The sequence below is a fragment of the Eleutherodactylus coqui genome, chromosome 3 (genome assembly GCF_035609145.1).
Source record: "Eleutherodactylus coqui strain aEleCoq1 chromosome 3, aEleCoq1.hap1, whole genome shotgun sequence".
Classification (NCBI taxonomy): domain Eukaryota; kingdom Metazoa; phylum Chordata; class Amphibia; order Anura; family Eleutherodactylidae; genus Eleutherodactylus; species Eleutherodactylus coqui.
Window position 1 is genome coordinate 73,187,637 of NC_089839.1, and position 17,330 is coordinate 73,204,966.

The following is a 17,330-nucleotide window of genomic DNA, read 5'->3' on the forward strand; positions in this document are numbered from 1 at the left end:
GGAGGTTGCCTACATCCCATTGTTTTCAATGGGGTTAGCTGCAATAGTTCCGGTCCCATTGAAAGCAATGGGCATGGAGCTTCGGTCATGCGCATTTTTAGCATAACTTGCAAATCTTACATGAGCAAGGAATACTTACTATTTGTCTGCAGTAAGTACTTAGTAGTTATTAAAGTCCTGTGATCACAGCAGCCTCTGCATTGATTTAAGCTGGTAGTCTCCTTCTACCTCTGTTTGTGCAGAGTGGGAGGGAGAGGTCTTGGTGGACTATGAGTTAGCAGGCTTGTAAAAACAATCAGGGACCAAGCTAAAGCCTGAATATACCAAAATAGTTAATAATAAATAATGAAGGAGAAGTCTAAAGATTAAATGGTGGAGCTTTAAAGAAAAAGCTTTCCAAAGGTACTGAATAGGATAATCTAAGGCTAGTTTCACACGGCCGATCACAATTTTGCCACAAAAAAATCATGGCAAAGTTGCATCTTTGTTCCCGTGATTCTTGAGCGTCAGTGATGCTTTTTCTTGAGAATAATCTCGCATTGCTGACACCCATAATAAAATCGAATTATTTTTTTAATAGCAAAAGTCAACATGGCTTTCTAATGTTAAAAACGCATCACATCGCACGAAAATCGCAATTTTGTGTGTTGCGATGTAATAAAAAGAAGGCTCCATAGGGAAATATGGGTGATAAGAAATTGCACATCGCAGAACAGGGCATGCCACAATTTTGTTTTCTCGCAACAGCACATCTGTGAAAACATCGCTAATGGGAAGGAAACCAATGTAAATCATTGACTTCCTAATTCCTTTTTATTCACTTTTGCATCATGCGAAAATCACACGATTTTATCACGTGTGTGAAGGCGGCCTAAGAGTACTCTGAAGTTTGTATTTGATACTGGAGCTATACTTTATGCTATGTCACCAGACTGAACATCACAACTGACAAATAGCTAAAAAAAACTGTGAAGAACTAAGTAGTCTGACAAATATTTGCTGGTATGTGAAAATAGATGTAATATTGATAGTCACTATTGCTACAATGTTGCTACAATGTATAAAGCATACCGAGCACTTACAATATCTGTTGCATGAAAGGACAATCATCCAAATCAATAACTCTTAAATATTGTAGTATTTTAAGGTTCTGTATTTACTCATTTATTAATCTATTTATGTACTTTGCTAGTCATAGGTAATGTGTCTTTGTTTAAGACTACAGACTAGAGTTGAGCGAACATACTCTGCCGAGCTTGATACTCGTTCGAGTATTAGTGTACGCAATTGTGCTCGTTACTTGAAGGAGCATCACGCCGTGTTCGACCCTGCCCCAGTTTTTGGCTCCTTCCCACTGTGACATGCCTGTTTTGTCCCCTCCCCGCCGCGACGCAGCACGCGTGTCAACAGCAAATTTTTTGGCTGGCTGGCTGGGAGAGAGAGATAGAGAGAGAGAGAGAACATGAACCAAAAAAAAAAAAAGCTCGGGACCCGGCGGCCCCCATACAAATATGCTAGAGTCTCCCATTGTAGTCAATGGGGTTCATTACTCAAGTAGAGTTCTCGAATTTTACAAAAAGCTCGACTCGAATAACGAGCACCCGAGCATTTGGGTGCTCGCTCATCTCTACTACAGACACTTAAGTTAAAGTGAAATTCACTGAGCTAGATGCATTTGCAAAAATATCATGAGATTTTTATTGTCAGGAATCATACAGATAAAAGATAAGGGTATCTAATTAAATATGTTAGCATACACCGTGCTGCATTTAATAAGACTATAACATTTTTTTTTTGCTTCAGTATATCAAATATCCCAGAGGTAATAAAAAAATACCTTCTAAAATTGTTGAGTGTTGATATCAATTGGGTGACCTACATATCTTGCTTAATTATAGCGCTGGGCAGCAACTAAATATAAATCATGTTTAAAAAAGCTGATTTACATTACACTGTAAGAAAAAGATTTGAAGTTCCTTAAAGGGATTTTTCCACAACTTAAAATAGCTTCAAAACCATTCTGTCCTATCTGGTTGCTGCTACCCAGGATATGTGACATGTGACTGCTGCAGCTAATCACTAGCTGTAGAAGGTCCCTTCCGTGGCCAGTGATTGGGTGCAGCAGTCACATGTCCAAGTCAACAACAACCAGGTAGAACAAAGTAGTTGTGAAGTAATTTTAAATTGTGGGGAAACCTCACAAATACAGTGATTACCTCACTTCATGACCAAGGCCTTTGATTTCTCAATATCCGCATCAATATTTAAAATATTAAAAACAATACATTATAATGCCTTGGTCAGACGAGTGTGTATTTTGACGCATGCATGCTGAAAGCAATGGGATGCAGGCTTTCCCCGCAGTGATTTTTGGGGAAGGGCTTGAAATATAAGCCCTAGCTTGTGTAAAAAATAAAAAAATATATACTCACCTCTCTGGCACTGTCGGGGCTAGCGGCGTCTTGCGCTTGGCTCCCCGGCACTGTACTGAAGTTCTTTCAGCAGGTGGGGATTTTTAATCCCCACCTCCTGAAAGGGCTGTGTCTGGTTGGCTAAGTGCTCAGCCAATCACAGGCAGCACTCAGCCATTCTTTGAGTGACAGCTAAGTGCTGCCTGTGATTGGTCACAGCGCTCAGCCAATTCACAGGTAGCGCCAGACCCATTGAAAGCAATAAGATGCTGTGCACGCATGTCCTATCTTTACAGGTGTGAGTATTTTCGCGCCTGTAAGAAATGGACATGTGAACACACGATAGGGAACCACTGGTTCTAACAGATGCGCTTTTTTCTACGCACATATGTGCGCACAAATACACGCTCGGCTGACCGAGCCCTAAGGATTAATATTTTTTATTTGATGCCTTCTTTTTTTTGGCTTGCATTGGGCTTTCTAATGGTTTAAGGACATGGCCAGTACCTTTTAATCCTTCACTGCATGAACTTCCAAAGACATGACAAAAATTATATTCCATGTAATCTTCAACTGACCAACTATACCATCTAGTGGCTGCTTTGAGAACCACGTAGTAATACCATGGAGTGTCTCATATTTGTTACACCATGCAGTAGAGGGGCAGCACCATTTCCTTAAGAAATATATGGAAACGTGTACTGTATCATATATGCTACAAAGTGCAGTGAAGGATTAACGTTATGTTTTATATAAAGAAAAATGGCCAGAAATAGTATAAAATTCACATTTTCTTAATTTTTTTTCTATTTCTAATTCAGTGTAATAAATTTGGAAAAAAGATTTATAAAGATTTCTCACACTCCTGTGTTTAACAATACCAAGGATTTATATACTACAATTAAATTATTATCACTTGAACACCTGGGAATAAGTGTACCTATATTTATTTTTTGATATTTCCTGTCAATAGCTGGTAATTCGTCTCCCTGTGACTGCTATGTTTAGAATTGCTGAGAGCTGAGCATTACAACCTTCTGTCGCTTCATTAGGGTTGAACTGACAGCCCATTCTCGATCCTAGTAGACTGCTATACCATGACATGTGCCATTAATGTAGAGGACTTAAGGTCCATTTACACAGGACAAGTGTTGGGAAAACCATGCCTGATACTTGTGCCTGTATTTCCTCGCTCCAGTGCTCCAGCATAAAAGATCAGCAATTCGCTCATTGTTCAGTTTAAACAGCGGCCGTTCAGTAGTGAATGGACGCTGTGTTATCTCAATGGAGGAGGGCGGGGGAGCGAGAGGAGAGAAATCTCTTGCACTGCCCCTCCCCCTTGCTGGCAGCTCCATGTGCGAGCCAGGTCAGCTAGGAGCACGGGAGTGGGAAAACACAGGGACGAGTGTCAGGCATTGCTTGCCCGACATTCACCCTGTGTAAATGGACTAAACGGCTCTTTGATACTTTTCACTCCCTTCTCAGCCCTAAACCGCAGCCCCCGGTGACGGATCTCTGTGCCGAAGAGCTGGCTGCTTACTTCAAAAAGAAAATTGATAACATCCGTCAGGAAATAACTTCCCAACCCCAGACTAGCCCTGAGCCTAGTCTTGTCAGCACTGCATCTAGCTCCTGCTCACTGTCTGTACTCAGACCAGCGACAGAGAAAGAAGTCTCCAAATTGCTCTTCTCTGCTCACCCCACCACCTGCGCTAGCGACCCCCTCCCCTCACACCTCTTCCGTTCCTTCTCCCCAGTGGTCATCTCCCATCTCACCACTATATTCAACCTCTCTCTGACCTCTGGCATTTTTCCCTCTTCTTTCAAACATGCCATCATATCCCCACTACTAAAGAAGCCGACTCTGGACGCGACTGATGCTGCCAACTACCGACCCATCTCAAACCTCCCCTTCATCTCCAAACTACTAGAACGGCTGGTTTACTCCCGCCTTGTAAGCTACCTATCAGAGCACTCTCTCCTAGACCCCCTACAGTCTGGCTTTCGACCTCAACACTCGACAGAAACTGCCCTTACAAGGGTATCCAATGACCTACTGACAGCCAAATCGAGGGGCGATTACTCCCTACTGATCCTCCTCGACCTCTCCGCAGCATTTGACACTGTTGACCACAAACTCCTCCTCAGTATGCTACGCTCCATTGGCCTAAAGGATACTGCCCTCTCCTGGTTCTCTTCCTACCTATCTGACCGCTCTTTCAGTGTCTCATTTGCTGGCTCTACCTCCCCTCCTCTTCCCCTTGCTGTTGGGGTCCCCCAGGGCTCTGTCCTCGGCCCCCTTCTTTTCTCTATCTACACAGCCCCTATTGGACAAACCATCAGGAGATTTGGCCTCCAATACCACCTGTATGCTGATGACACCCAGCTATACACCTCTTCCCGTGACATCTCTGCACCTTTACTCCAAAACATCACTAACTGTCTGTCCGCTGTCTCTAACACCATGTCCTCTCTCTACCTAAAACTAAACCTCTCTAAAATTGACCTGCTGGTATTTCCACCCTCCACTAACCGACCTCCTCCTGACATCTCCATCTCAGTGTGTGGCGCCACCATAACTCCTAGACAACATGCCCGCTGCCTTGGAGTCATATTTGATTCTGATCTCTCTTTTACCTCCTACATCCAATCTCTGACCCGAACATGTCAGCTGCACCTCAAGAACATCGCAAGAATCCGCTCTTTTCTCACTGTGGACACGCTAAAAACGCTTACTGTTGCCCTCATCCACTCCCAGCTCGATTATTGCAACTCGTTGCTGATCGGCCTCCCCTGCACCAGACTCTACCCTCTCCAATCCATCCTGAATGCGGCAGCCAGGCTCATCTTCCTGTCCAGCCGCTACTCAGACGCCTCTGCCCTGTGCCGGTCACTGCACTGGCTGCCCGTTAAATACAGAATTCAATTTAAACTCGCCACCTTCATCCACAAAGCCCTGCACAGTGCAGCGCCCCCCTATATCGCCTCCCTCATCTCAATCCATCAACCAGCCCGGGCTCTCCGCTCTGCTAACAAAACCAGATTGAGCGCCCCTTTAATTCAAACTTCTCATTCCCGCCTCCAAGACTTCTCCAGAGCAGCACCGGTCCTCTGGAACGCACTACCAAAGGCTACCCGAGCAATCCAGGACTCGCAGAACATCAGGCGTGCTCTAAAAACGCACCTCTTCAGGGAGGCATACCGAATTCCCTAAACAAACCCCTCTGTACTCCGCCTGATAACATGCTCCCTGACCTACTGACTGCAATCCCTGCTAGCCATCATAAACCGCTCCTGCAGTCATACTGTTTCTGCCGTCACACGGCTAAATGTCTGACCATTGTCTATGTGTATATTACCCCTCACTCTCCACCTCGCCATACCGTGCACATCTCCAGCCCCTTTACCTTCTGTATCACCCCATTACTTGTAGTATGTAAGCTCATTGGAGCAGGACCCGCACCCTATTGTTTCCATCAATTGATTACTTTGTAACCGTGGTCCTGTAATGTTTGTACTTTTGTCTTTCTGTATCCCCTGTCTATGTAAGCGCTGCGGAATATGTTGGCGCTATACAAATAAAGTTTATTATTATTATTATATACGTCCTAGCTGCAGGGTGCATCAACAATTAGGACTTATATAAACATATGATGGACACAAAGAAGTTAATCTACCGCATTATGCTATAGTTATAGGCAGTGTGAAAGTTTGAAAATTATGTAATTTATGTATAGAAGTTGCCAGAGGCATAGAGAATGTGACATCTTTGCTTCCTATTTCATCAAGGACTGAATCGGAGGGGTTGGGGGATACAGTGGAAGGGGACGTTTTATGCTATTCCATACCCTAGGACAAGTTTTTTTTAGAGGTCAGAAAACCCCTTTAACATAGTAGACCTACAGCATTATGAAGTCAACCAGAAATGTACAAAAATGTAGAAGTAAGAATCACCATCAATAGCTTCACAATAAATTCTGTATTTGTAATCAGTGGAATTAAGTGGGACGGTTTTGTACATGGGAATCTACGCCAAAGATTAGCTATAGGTGTATTTATGGGGGAACAATGTTTACTAATGAGTATGTTTTGCATCGTACTAAAGCTTGTATTTCATTTCCTTTCTTAAAATGAGTTGCTGTTCTACCTTCTTCTTGCTCTCCTGTATTACTTATTTGAAGACACTTTTAATTAAGATGTAAGTGCTGGATTTTTATTTATTGGATTTCTATTAGAGCTATTTAGCCATTTCTGGGTTATATTAAACTGCTATAAAAGCACAATAAACGGATATAAAAGCACTAAGATAAGGCTTTATGACGCGTGACCTCACAAAGTCTTATCACTGAGTTTGATGTATCTTACATCTTTGGTTTGTCATTCACTAGGATAGCTGAAATGTAGCAATTTGCTACATTTAAACAGATAAGACCCAGCTTACCAAGAGCTTATACATATGGGCGTATAATTGGGTTACGTGCTATTCATTTATTTTGCTTACAGCACACCTCCCCATGTAAGGCTTTTGGGCTATTTACATGTCTGCTTTTTCACATGGACCGCAATGTGTACGGTCCGTGCAGATCAAACAACACACACATGACTGGTGGCTGTTCAATTCAAGTTGCTCCCAAGTTTCTTGGGGGCAACACAAATACGCCCACGTGATAAAGACTTTAAGGCTAGAGATGAGCGAGCACCAAAATGCTTGGGTGCTCGTTGCTCGAGTTGAACTTTTCGCGATGCTCGAGAGCTCGTTTCGAGTAACGAACCCCATTGAAGTCAATGGGCGACTCGAGCATTTTTGTATATGACCGATGCTCCGGATTGGTCTTCACTTGTGAAAAACCAGAAAACATCCGAAATCCATGGAAACACCACAGAAATGGATAGGGCAGGGCAGGGGCAGCATGCAGGGCTGCATCTCAGGCTCCCAAGTCCAACTATTAAGCCACAATAGGGGCAAGAGTCTGCCCCCCCCCCCCCCTAACAATTTTTTTTTTGGACAAACCCTCATTAGCAAGGCACTCCTTAGCAAAGCACCACACTACCTACAACCAAGCACAATCACTGCCTGGGGGTCACACCGCAGCCTCTTCTGCTGGGTTACATGCTGCCCAACCCCCCGCACGACCCTGCGTCCACAGTGCACACAAAAGTTTCCCTGCCCAGCCTTCAGCTGCCCTCACGCCACACGCTCGCTTCATAGCTACACCACCCTCATGTCTATTTCCAAGTGCGTCTGCGATGAGGAGGAACCGGAGGCACACACTGCAGAGGGTTGGCAGGGCCAGGCAGCAACCCTCTTTGAAAGTGTGAGCGATAAACCATAATGCTGTTGAGAATTGATGAGAAATTGACGTTTGATCTTCACGTGAGCGGGCCCAGGGTCAAGCTCGTTCCCAGCCTCCATCTTGTGTGACCCAAGGTGCCGCGAGTTACATAGCAATGGGGAATCCATGTGCCCACACACGATTCATTCTGTGTTGGTGTCAGATAGCTCAATCGACACCGCAAGGGGAAAGCCATCTGCACTCTGCCCCCTACCCAAGTCAGTCAGTGTCTTTGTGCCAGACAGGTAAATCACTGCAATGGGAAGTCTGTGTGCACCCACAGGAACCCAAAGACATTAAACATGAAGAAATCAGAGTGCCCCAACAAGGCAGACTTTCACTGCGCCGAGGACATAGGCCTCAGCCCACACCCTCAGCAATCGCGGGCATGAAGCAGACTTCAATGCTAGTTCAGCTGCGAAGGTCTCAGTAAATCAGTTACGTTTTCTTTCACCACTCCAATGACTGGATTAGCCAGGAAAAAGTTCCACAGGCCCAACCTGGCGCAGTTGCAGTTTCCCCTGGACATAGGCCTCAGCCCACACCCTCAGCAATCGCGGGCATGAAGCGGACTTCGATGCTAGTTCCGCTGCGAAGGTCTCAGTAAATTAGTTATGTTTTCTTTCACCGCTCCAATGACTAGATTAGCCAGGAAAAAGTTCCACAGGCCCAACCTGGCGCAGTTGCAGTTCCCCTGGGACATAGGCCTCAGCCCACACCCTCCATTAAGCGGACTTCGATGCTAGCACAGCATTGAACGTCTCATGAATGCAGTAACGCTCCTCTTCTTTGGCCCAAACCAGTGTATCAGATAACTGTGGTAACATGACAGCAAATACATGATGCCCCGTGCTGATCCCTTGGCCCCAAGCAGGAGGAGGAGGTGGCCTTACAAGGCCAAGAAACCATGACCAGGACCCACTGTAGCCTGTGTGGGAAGTATGTGAGCAGGCCCTTGGTCAGGCTCGGTCACAGCAAACACACTGTGCTACCCAAGGTGAGAAAATACATATTGCCCTCAGCCCACAATTCATGCCCTAGTCAATGAGTGTTTTTGGGCCAGATAGGTAAAACACCGCAATGGGAAATCTGTGTGCACACATAGTATAAACAGACCCCTGTAACATTCCAGTAGAAAAGGTATAAACAGACCCCAGTAACATTTCGGTTGCAGTAGTATAGACAGACCCCAGAACCATTTCTGTAGTAGAAGTATAGGCAGACCCCTGTAACATTTTGGTATTAGGAGTATAGTCAGACCCCTGTAACATTTTGGTAGCAGGAGTATAGGCAGACCCCAATAACATTTCTGTAGAAGTATAAGCAGAGCCCTGTAACATTTATGTAGCAGCAGTATAGGCAGACCCCAGTATCATTTCTGTAGCAGCAGTATAGGCAGACCCCAGTATCATTTCTGTAGCAGCAGTATAGGCAGACCCCAGAAGAATTTCTGTAGTAGAAGTATAGGCAGACCCCAGTAACATTTCTGTAGTAGAAGTGTAGGCAGACCCCTGTAACATTTAAGTGGCAGCAGTATAGGCAGACCCCTGTAACATTTATGTAGCAGCAGTATAGGCAGACCCCTGTAACATTTACGTGGCAGAAGTATAGGCAGACCCCTGTAACATTTTTGTAGCAGCAGTATAGGCAGACCCCTGTAACAGGGACCCGAGAACAGTTCCTGGGAGTCTGCCTGCTCATCAGAATGTGTCATTTTCATGGAGTGAGGAGGCTGGGAGGAAGGAGGAGCAGCAGCCAGAGGATTCAGAGTTGCAGCAGTGGACTGCGTAGAAGACTGTGTGGTCGATACATTGCTAGATGCATTTTCTGCCATCCACGACAGGACCTACTCACACTGCTCTGTTTGTAATAAAGGTCTACCACACGGACCCATAAATTGGGATATGAAGCTGGGGACCCCAGAAACTTGCCTCTCTCCTAATCCTGCAGCAGCCGGCTGTGATTCACCTGGAACCAGGAACTCGGCCTGTGCCGACACCCTCACTTGGACCTCCGCGTCCACGCCCACGTCCTCGACCCTTACCGCTACCCCTCAGCATGGTGGATTACGAATAGAGAAGACACAGAGCGGTGTAAATTATGGAATTATTTGCGTACACTTTCACGCTGAGAGCGGTATTGTAATGTTAACTCCAGGCAGAAACAAAGAATACGGAAGGCTGCAAACAGGCCTAGCTGTGCAATAGTGATGCACTAAAACTCCGACCAGACACCCAGTAAAATGCAGACGGTCAGAGGTAGCCCAATGATGGAGCTTTTTAAAAAAAAAAAAAAAAAATACAGGCTGTATAGTGTGTATATCACTTTCCCTCTCTAAGTGGCTGTGTTGGCCGTACGCTGTGCGTCAAATTCACTGCAGACACAGACCGGTTTAAGTAATTATGGAATTATTTGCGTACACTTTCACGCTAAGAGCGGTACTGTAACGCAAACTCCAGGCAGAAAAAAAATTGTAAGGAAGGCCGCAAACACGCCTAGCTGTGCAATAGTGATGCACTACAACTCCCACCAGACACCCTGTAAAATGCAGATGGTCTGAGGTAGCCCAACGAAGGATTTTTTTTTTTTGGAAAACGAATGCAGGCTAGATTGTGTATATGACTTTCCCTCTATCAGTGCTGTCGCCGTAGATTATCTCCAAAATAGGAAAAGTAATTGGGTCCCAACTCGATTATTCAATTCTAGCGCAAACGAATTGGCGTCGAAATTTTACGTACGTAATCTAAATCTGTCACTTTCCAATGTCATAGAAACTTAAAATTTGGCCCAAGCATTCATTATGTCATAAATGGGAAAAGTTAATGGGTCCCAACACGATTATTCAATTCTATGCGCAAAAGAAATAGCGTCCAAATTTTACGTACGGAATCTAATTCTCGCACTTCCCGGTGTTATAGAAACTCGAAATATGGCAGGAGCATTGATTATGTCATAAATAGGAAAAGTTAATGGGTCCCAACTCGATTATTCAATTCTATGCACAAAAGAATTAGCGTCCAAATTTTACGTACATAATCTAATTATCTCACTTTCCGGTGTCATAGAAACGTGAAATTTGGCACGAGCATTGATTATGTCATAAATAGGAAACGCTAAAGGGTCCCAACTCCATTATTCAATTCTATGCGCAAAAGAATTAGCGTCCAAATTTTACGTACGGAATCTAATTTTCTCACTTCCCGATGTCATAGAAACAGGAAATTTGGCACGAGCATTGATTATGTCATAAATAGGAAAAGCTAATGGGTCCCAACTCAATTATTCAATTCTAAGTGCAAAAGAATTGGCGTCAAAGTTTTATGTACGGAATCTAATTTTCTCACTTTCCGGTGTCATAGAAACGTGAAATTTGGCAGGAGCATTGATTATGTCATACAGAGGAAAAGACAATGGGTCCCAACTCGTTTATTCAATTCTAGCGCAAAAGAATTGTCGTCGAAATTTTACGTGCGGAATATAATTTTTTCACTTTCCGGTGTCATAGAAACGGAAAATTTGGCAGGAGCATTGATTATGTCATAAATAGGAAACGCTAATGGGTCCCAACTCCATTATTCAATTCTAAGCGCAAAAGAATTGGCGTCAAAGTTTTATGTACGGAATCTAATTTTCTCACTTTCCGGTGTCATAGAAACGTGAAATTTGGCAGGAGCATTGATTATGTCATACAGAGGAAAAGACAATGGGTCCCAACTCGTTTATTCAATTCTAGCGCAAAAGAATTGTCGTCGAAATTTTACGTGCGGAATATAATTTTTTCACTTTCCGGTGTCATAGAAACGGAAAATTTGGCAGGAGCATTGATTATGTCATAAATAGGAAACGCTAATGGGTCCCAACTCCATTATTCAATTCTAAGCGCAAAAGAATTGGCGTCAAAGTTTTATGTACGGAATCTAATTTTCTCACTTTCCGGTGTCATAGAAACGTGAAATTTGGCAGGAGCATTGATTATGTCATACAGAGGAAAAGACAATGGGTCCCAACTCGATTATTTAATTCTAGCGAAAAAGAATTGGTGTCGAAATTTTACGTGCGGAATGTAATTTTTTCACTTTCCGGGGTCATAGAAACGGGAAATTTGGCACGAGCATTGATTATGTCATAAATAGGAAATGCTAATGGGTCCCAACTCCATTATTCAATTCTATGCGCAAAAGAATTAGCGTCCAAATTTTACGTACGGAATGTAATTTCTTCACTTTCCGGTGTCATAGAAGCAGGAAATTTGGCACGAGCATTGATTTTGTCATAAATAGGAAAAGCTAATGGGTCCCAACTCAATTATTCAATTCTAAGCGCAAAAGAATTGGCGTCAAAGTTTTATGTACGGAATCTAATTTTCTCACTTTCCGGTGTCATAGAAACGTGAAATTTGGCAGGAGCATTGATTATGTCATACAGAGGGAAAGACAATGGGTCCCAACTCGTTTATTCAATTCTAGCGCAAAAGAATTGTCGTCGAAATTTTACGTGCGGAATATAATTTTTTCACTTTCCGGTGTCATAGAAACGGAAAATTTGGCAGGAGCATTGATTATGTCATAAATAGGAAACGCTAATGGGTCCCAACTCCATTATTCAATTCTATGCGCAAAAGAATTAGCGTCCAAATTTTACGTACATAATCTAAATCTCTCACTTCCCAATGTAATAGAAGCATGAAATTTGGCACGGGCATTGATTATGTCATAAATAGGAAAAGTTCATAGGTCCCAACTCGATTATTCAATTCTAGCGCAAAAGAATTAGCGTCCAAATTTTACGTGCGGAATGTAATTTTTTCACTTTCCGGTGTCATAGAAACGCGAAATTTGGCACGAGCATTGATTATGTCATAAATAGGAAAAGTTCATAGGTCCCAACTCGATTATTCAATTCTAGCGCAAAAGAATTAGCGTCCAAATTTTACGTACGGAATCTAATTCTCGCACTTTCCGGTGTCATAGAAACGTGAAATTTGGTACGAGCATTGATTATGTCATAAATAGGAAAAGTTCATAGGTCCCAACTCGATTATTCAATTCTAGCGCAAAAGAATTAGCGTCCAAATTTTACGTGCGGAATGTAATTTTTTCACTTTCCGGTGTCATAGAAACGCGAAATTTGGCACGAGCATTGATTATGTCATAAATAGGAAAAGTTAATGGGTCTGAACTTGATTATTCAATTCTATGCGCAAAAGAATTAGTGTCCAAATTTTATGTACGTAATCTAATTCTCTCACTTCCCGATGTCATAGAAACAGGAAATTTGGCACGAGCATTGATTATGTCATAAATAAGAAAAGCTAATGGGTCCCAACTTGATTATTTAATTCTATGTGCAAAAGAATTAGTGTCCAAATTTTACGTGCGGAATGTAATTTTTTCACTTTCCGGTGTCATAGAAACGGGAGATTTGGCACGAGCATTGATTATGTCATAAATAGGAAAAGTTAATGGGTCTGAACTTGATTATTCAATTCTATGCGCAAAAGAATTAGTGTCCAAATTTTATGTACGTAATCTAATTCTCTCACTTCCCGATGTCATAGAAACAGGAAATTTGGCACGAGCATTGATTATGTCATAAATAAGAAAAGCTAATGGGTCCCAACTCGATTATTTAATTCTATGTGCAAAAGAATTAGTGTCCAAATTTTACGTGCGGAATGTAATTTTTTCACTTTCCGGTGTCATAGAAACGGGAGATTTGGCACGAGCATTGATTATGTCATAAATAGGAAAAGTTAATGGGTCTGAACTTGATTATTCAATTCTATGCGCAAAAGAATTAGTGTCCAAATTTTATGTACGTAATCTAATTCTCTCACTTCCCGATGTCATAGAAACAGGAAATTTGGCACGAGCATTGATTATGTCATAAATAAGAAAAGCTAATGGGTCCCAACTCGATTATTTAATTCTATGTGCAAAAGAATTAGTGTCCAAATTTTACGTGCGGAATGTAATTTTTTCACTTTCCGGTGTCATAGAAACGGGAGATTTGGCACGAGCGTTGATTATGTCATAAATAGGAAAAGCTAATGGGTCCCAACTCCATTATTCAATTCTAAGCGCAAAAGAATTGGCGTCGAAATTTTACGTACATAATCTAATTTTCTCACTTTCCGGTGTCATAGAAACGTGAAATTTGGCAGGAGCATTGATTATGTCATACAGAGGAAAAGACAATGGGTCCCAACTCGATTATTCAATTCTAGCGCAAAAGAATTGGCGTCGAAATTTTACGTGCGGAATGTAATTTTTTCACTTTCCGGTGTCATAGAAACGTGAAATTTGGCAGGAGCATTGATTATGTCATACAGAGGAAAAGACAATGGGTCCCAACTCCATTATTCAATTCTATGCGCAAAAGAATTAGCGTCCAATTTTACGTACAGAATCTAATTTTCTCACTTCTCGATGTCATAGAAACATGAAATTTGGCACGGGCATTGATTATGTCATAAATAGGAAAAGTTAATGTGTCCCAACTCGATGATTCAATTCTATGCGCAAAAGAATTAGCGTCCAAATTTTACGTACGGAATCTAATTTTCTCACTTTCCGGTGTCATAGAAATGTGAAATTTGGCAGGAGCATTGATTATGTCATACAGAGGAAAATACAATGGGTCCCAACTCGATTATTCAATTCTAGCGCAAAAGAATTGGCGTCGAAATTTTACGTGCGGAATGTAATTTTTTCACTTTCCGGTGTCATAGAAACGGGAAATTTGGCAGGAGCATTGATTATGTCATAAATAGGAAACGCTAATCGGTCTCAACTCCATTATTCAATTCTATGCGCAAAAGAATTAGCGTCCAATTTTACGTACGGAATCTAATTTTCTTACTTCCCGATGTCATAGAAACAGGAAATTTGGCACGAGCATTGATTATGTCATAAATAGGAAACGCTAATGGGTCCCAACTCCATTATTCAATTCTATGCGCAAAAGAATTAGCGTCCAAATTTTACGTACATAATCTAAATCACTCACTTCCCAATGTAATAGAAACATGAAATTTGGCACGGGCATTGATTATCTCATAAATAGGAAAAGTTAATGTGTCCCAACTCGATGATTCAATTCTATGCGCAAAAGAATTAGCGTCCAAATTTTACGTACGGAATCTAATTCTCGCACTTTCCGGTGTCATAGAAACGTGAAATTTGGCATGAGCATTGATTATGTCATAAATAGGAAAAGTTAATGGGTCCCAACTCGATTATTTAATTCTGTGTGCAAAAGAATTAGTGTCCAAATTTTACGTACGGAATGTAATTCTTTCACTTTCCGGTGTCATAGAAACAGGAGATTTGGCACGAGCATTGATTATGTCATAAATAGGAAAAGCTAATGGGTCCCAACTCGATTATTCAATTCTAAGCGCAAAAGAATTGGCGTCGAAATTTTACATACGGAATCTAATTTTCTCACTTTCCGGTGTCATAGAAACGTGAAATTTGGCAGGAGCATTGATTATGTCATACAGAGGAAAAGACAATGGGTCCCAACTCGATTATTCAATTCTAAGCGCAAAAGAATTGGCGTCGAAATTTTACGTACGGAATCTAATTTTCTCACTTTCCGGTGTCATAGAAATGTGAAATTTGGCAGGAGCATTGATTATGTCATACAGAGGAAAAGACAATGGGTCCCAACTTGATTACTCAATTCTAGCGCAAAAGAATTGGCGTCGAAATTTTACGTGCGGAATGTAATTTTTTCACTTTCCGGTGTCATAGAAACGGGAAATTTGGCAGGAGCATTGATTATGTCATAAATAGGAAACGCTAATGGGTCTCAACTCCATTATTCAATTCTATGCGCAAAAGAATTAGCGTCCAATTTTACGTACGGAATCTAATTTTCTCACTTCCCGGTGTCATAGAAACAGGAAATTTGGCACGAGCATTGATTATGTCATAAATAGGAAACGCTAATGGGTCCCAACTCCATTATTTAATTCTATGCGCAAAAGAATTAGCGTCCAAATTTTACGTACATAATCTAAATCACTCACTTCCCAATGTAATAGAAACATGAAATTTGGCATGGGCATTGATTATCTCATAAATAGGAAAAGTTAATGTGTCCCAACTCGATGATTCAATTCTATGCGCCAAAGAATTAGCGTCCAAATTTTACGTACGGAATCTAATTCTCGCACTTTCCGGTGTCATAGAAATGTGAAATTTGGCACGAGCATTGATTATGTCATAAATAGGAAAAGTTAATGGGTCCCAACTCGATTATTTAATTCTGTGTGCAAAAGAATTAGTGTCCAAATTTTACGTACGGAATGTAATTCTTTCACTTTCCGGTGTCATAGAAACAGGAGATTTGGCACGAGCATTGATTATGTCATAAATAGGAAAAGCTAATGGGTCCCAACTCGATTATTCAATTCTAAGCGCAAAAGAATTGGCGTCGAAATTTTACATACTGAATCTAATTTTCTCACTTTCCGGTGTCATAGAAACGTGAAATTTGGCAGGAGCATTGATTATGTCATACAGAGGAAAAGACAATGGGTCCCAACTCGATTATTCAATTCTAGCGCAAAAGAATTTGCGTCGAAATTTTACGTGCGGAATGTAATTTTTTCACTTTCCGGTGTCATAGAAATGGGAAATTTGGCAGGAACATTGATTATGTCATAAATAGGAAACACTAATGGGTCCCAACTCCATTATTCAATTCTATGCGCAAAAGAATTAGCGTCCAAATTTTACGTACGGAATCTAATTTTCTCACTTCCCGATGTCATAGAAACAGGAAATTTGGCACGAGCATTGATTATGTCATAAATAGGAAATGCTAATGGGTCACAACTCCATTATTCAATTCTATGCCAAAAGAATTAGCGTCCAAATTTTACGTACATAATCTAAATCTCTCACTTCCCAATATAATAGAAACATGAAATTTGGCACGGGCATTGATTATGTCATAAATAGGAAAAGTTAATGTGTCCCAACTTGATTATTCAATTCTATGCGCAAAAGAATTAGCGTCCAAAATTTTACGTACGGAATCTAATTTTCTCACTTTCCGGTGTCATAGAAACGTGAAATTTGGCACGAGCATTGATTATGTCATAAATAGGAAAAGTTCATAGGTCCCAACTCGATTATTCAATTCTAGCACAAAAGAATTAGCGTCCAAATTTTACGTGCGGAATGTAATTTTTTCACTTTCCGGTTTCATAGAAACGGGAAATTTGGCACGAGCATTGATTATGTCATAAATAGGAAAAGTTAATGGGTCTGAACTTGATTATTCAATTCTATGCGCAAAAGAATTAGTGTCCAAATTTTATGTACGTAATCTAATTCTCTCACTTCCTGATGTCATTTTATATGAAGGAAACGTCGCATGGTTGCCTCCACGTGGTGTTTCCTGGGTAACGCAGAGAACTATGCAAAATGGTGAACATATGTTTTTCCTCAGTATCTCTAAAGTAAGCACGACTTTATAAGATTCTCCGTGTGAACACCAGATAAACACCAGTACCAAATTAACTCGGGCGAAGCCAGGTATATCAGCTAGTCTCAAATATATGCAAACATAC

General features: G+C 41.6%; 1 protein-coding gene across 1 annotated transcript in view; it reads right to left on the bottom strand.

Annotated features, from left to right (window-relative positions):
• Positions 1-17,330, bottom strand: part of CCDC85A (coiled-coil domain containing 85A) — a 313,500-nt gene that overhangs the window by 156,945 nt on the left and 139,225 nt on the right. The window contains exon 3 of the mRNA XM_066594525.1: positions 10,458-10,499. Coding sequence (XP_066450622.1) covers positions 10,458-10,499 — 42 coding nt within the window. The remainder of the gene's footprint in view (positions 1-10,457; positions 10,500-17,330) is intronic.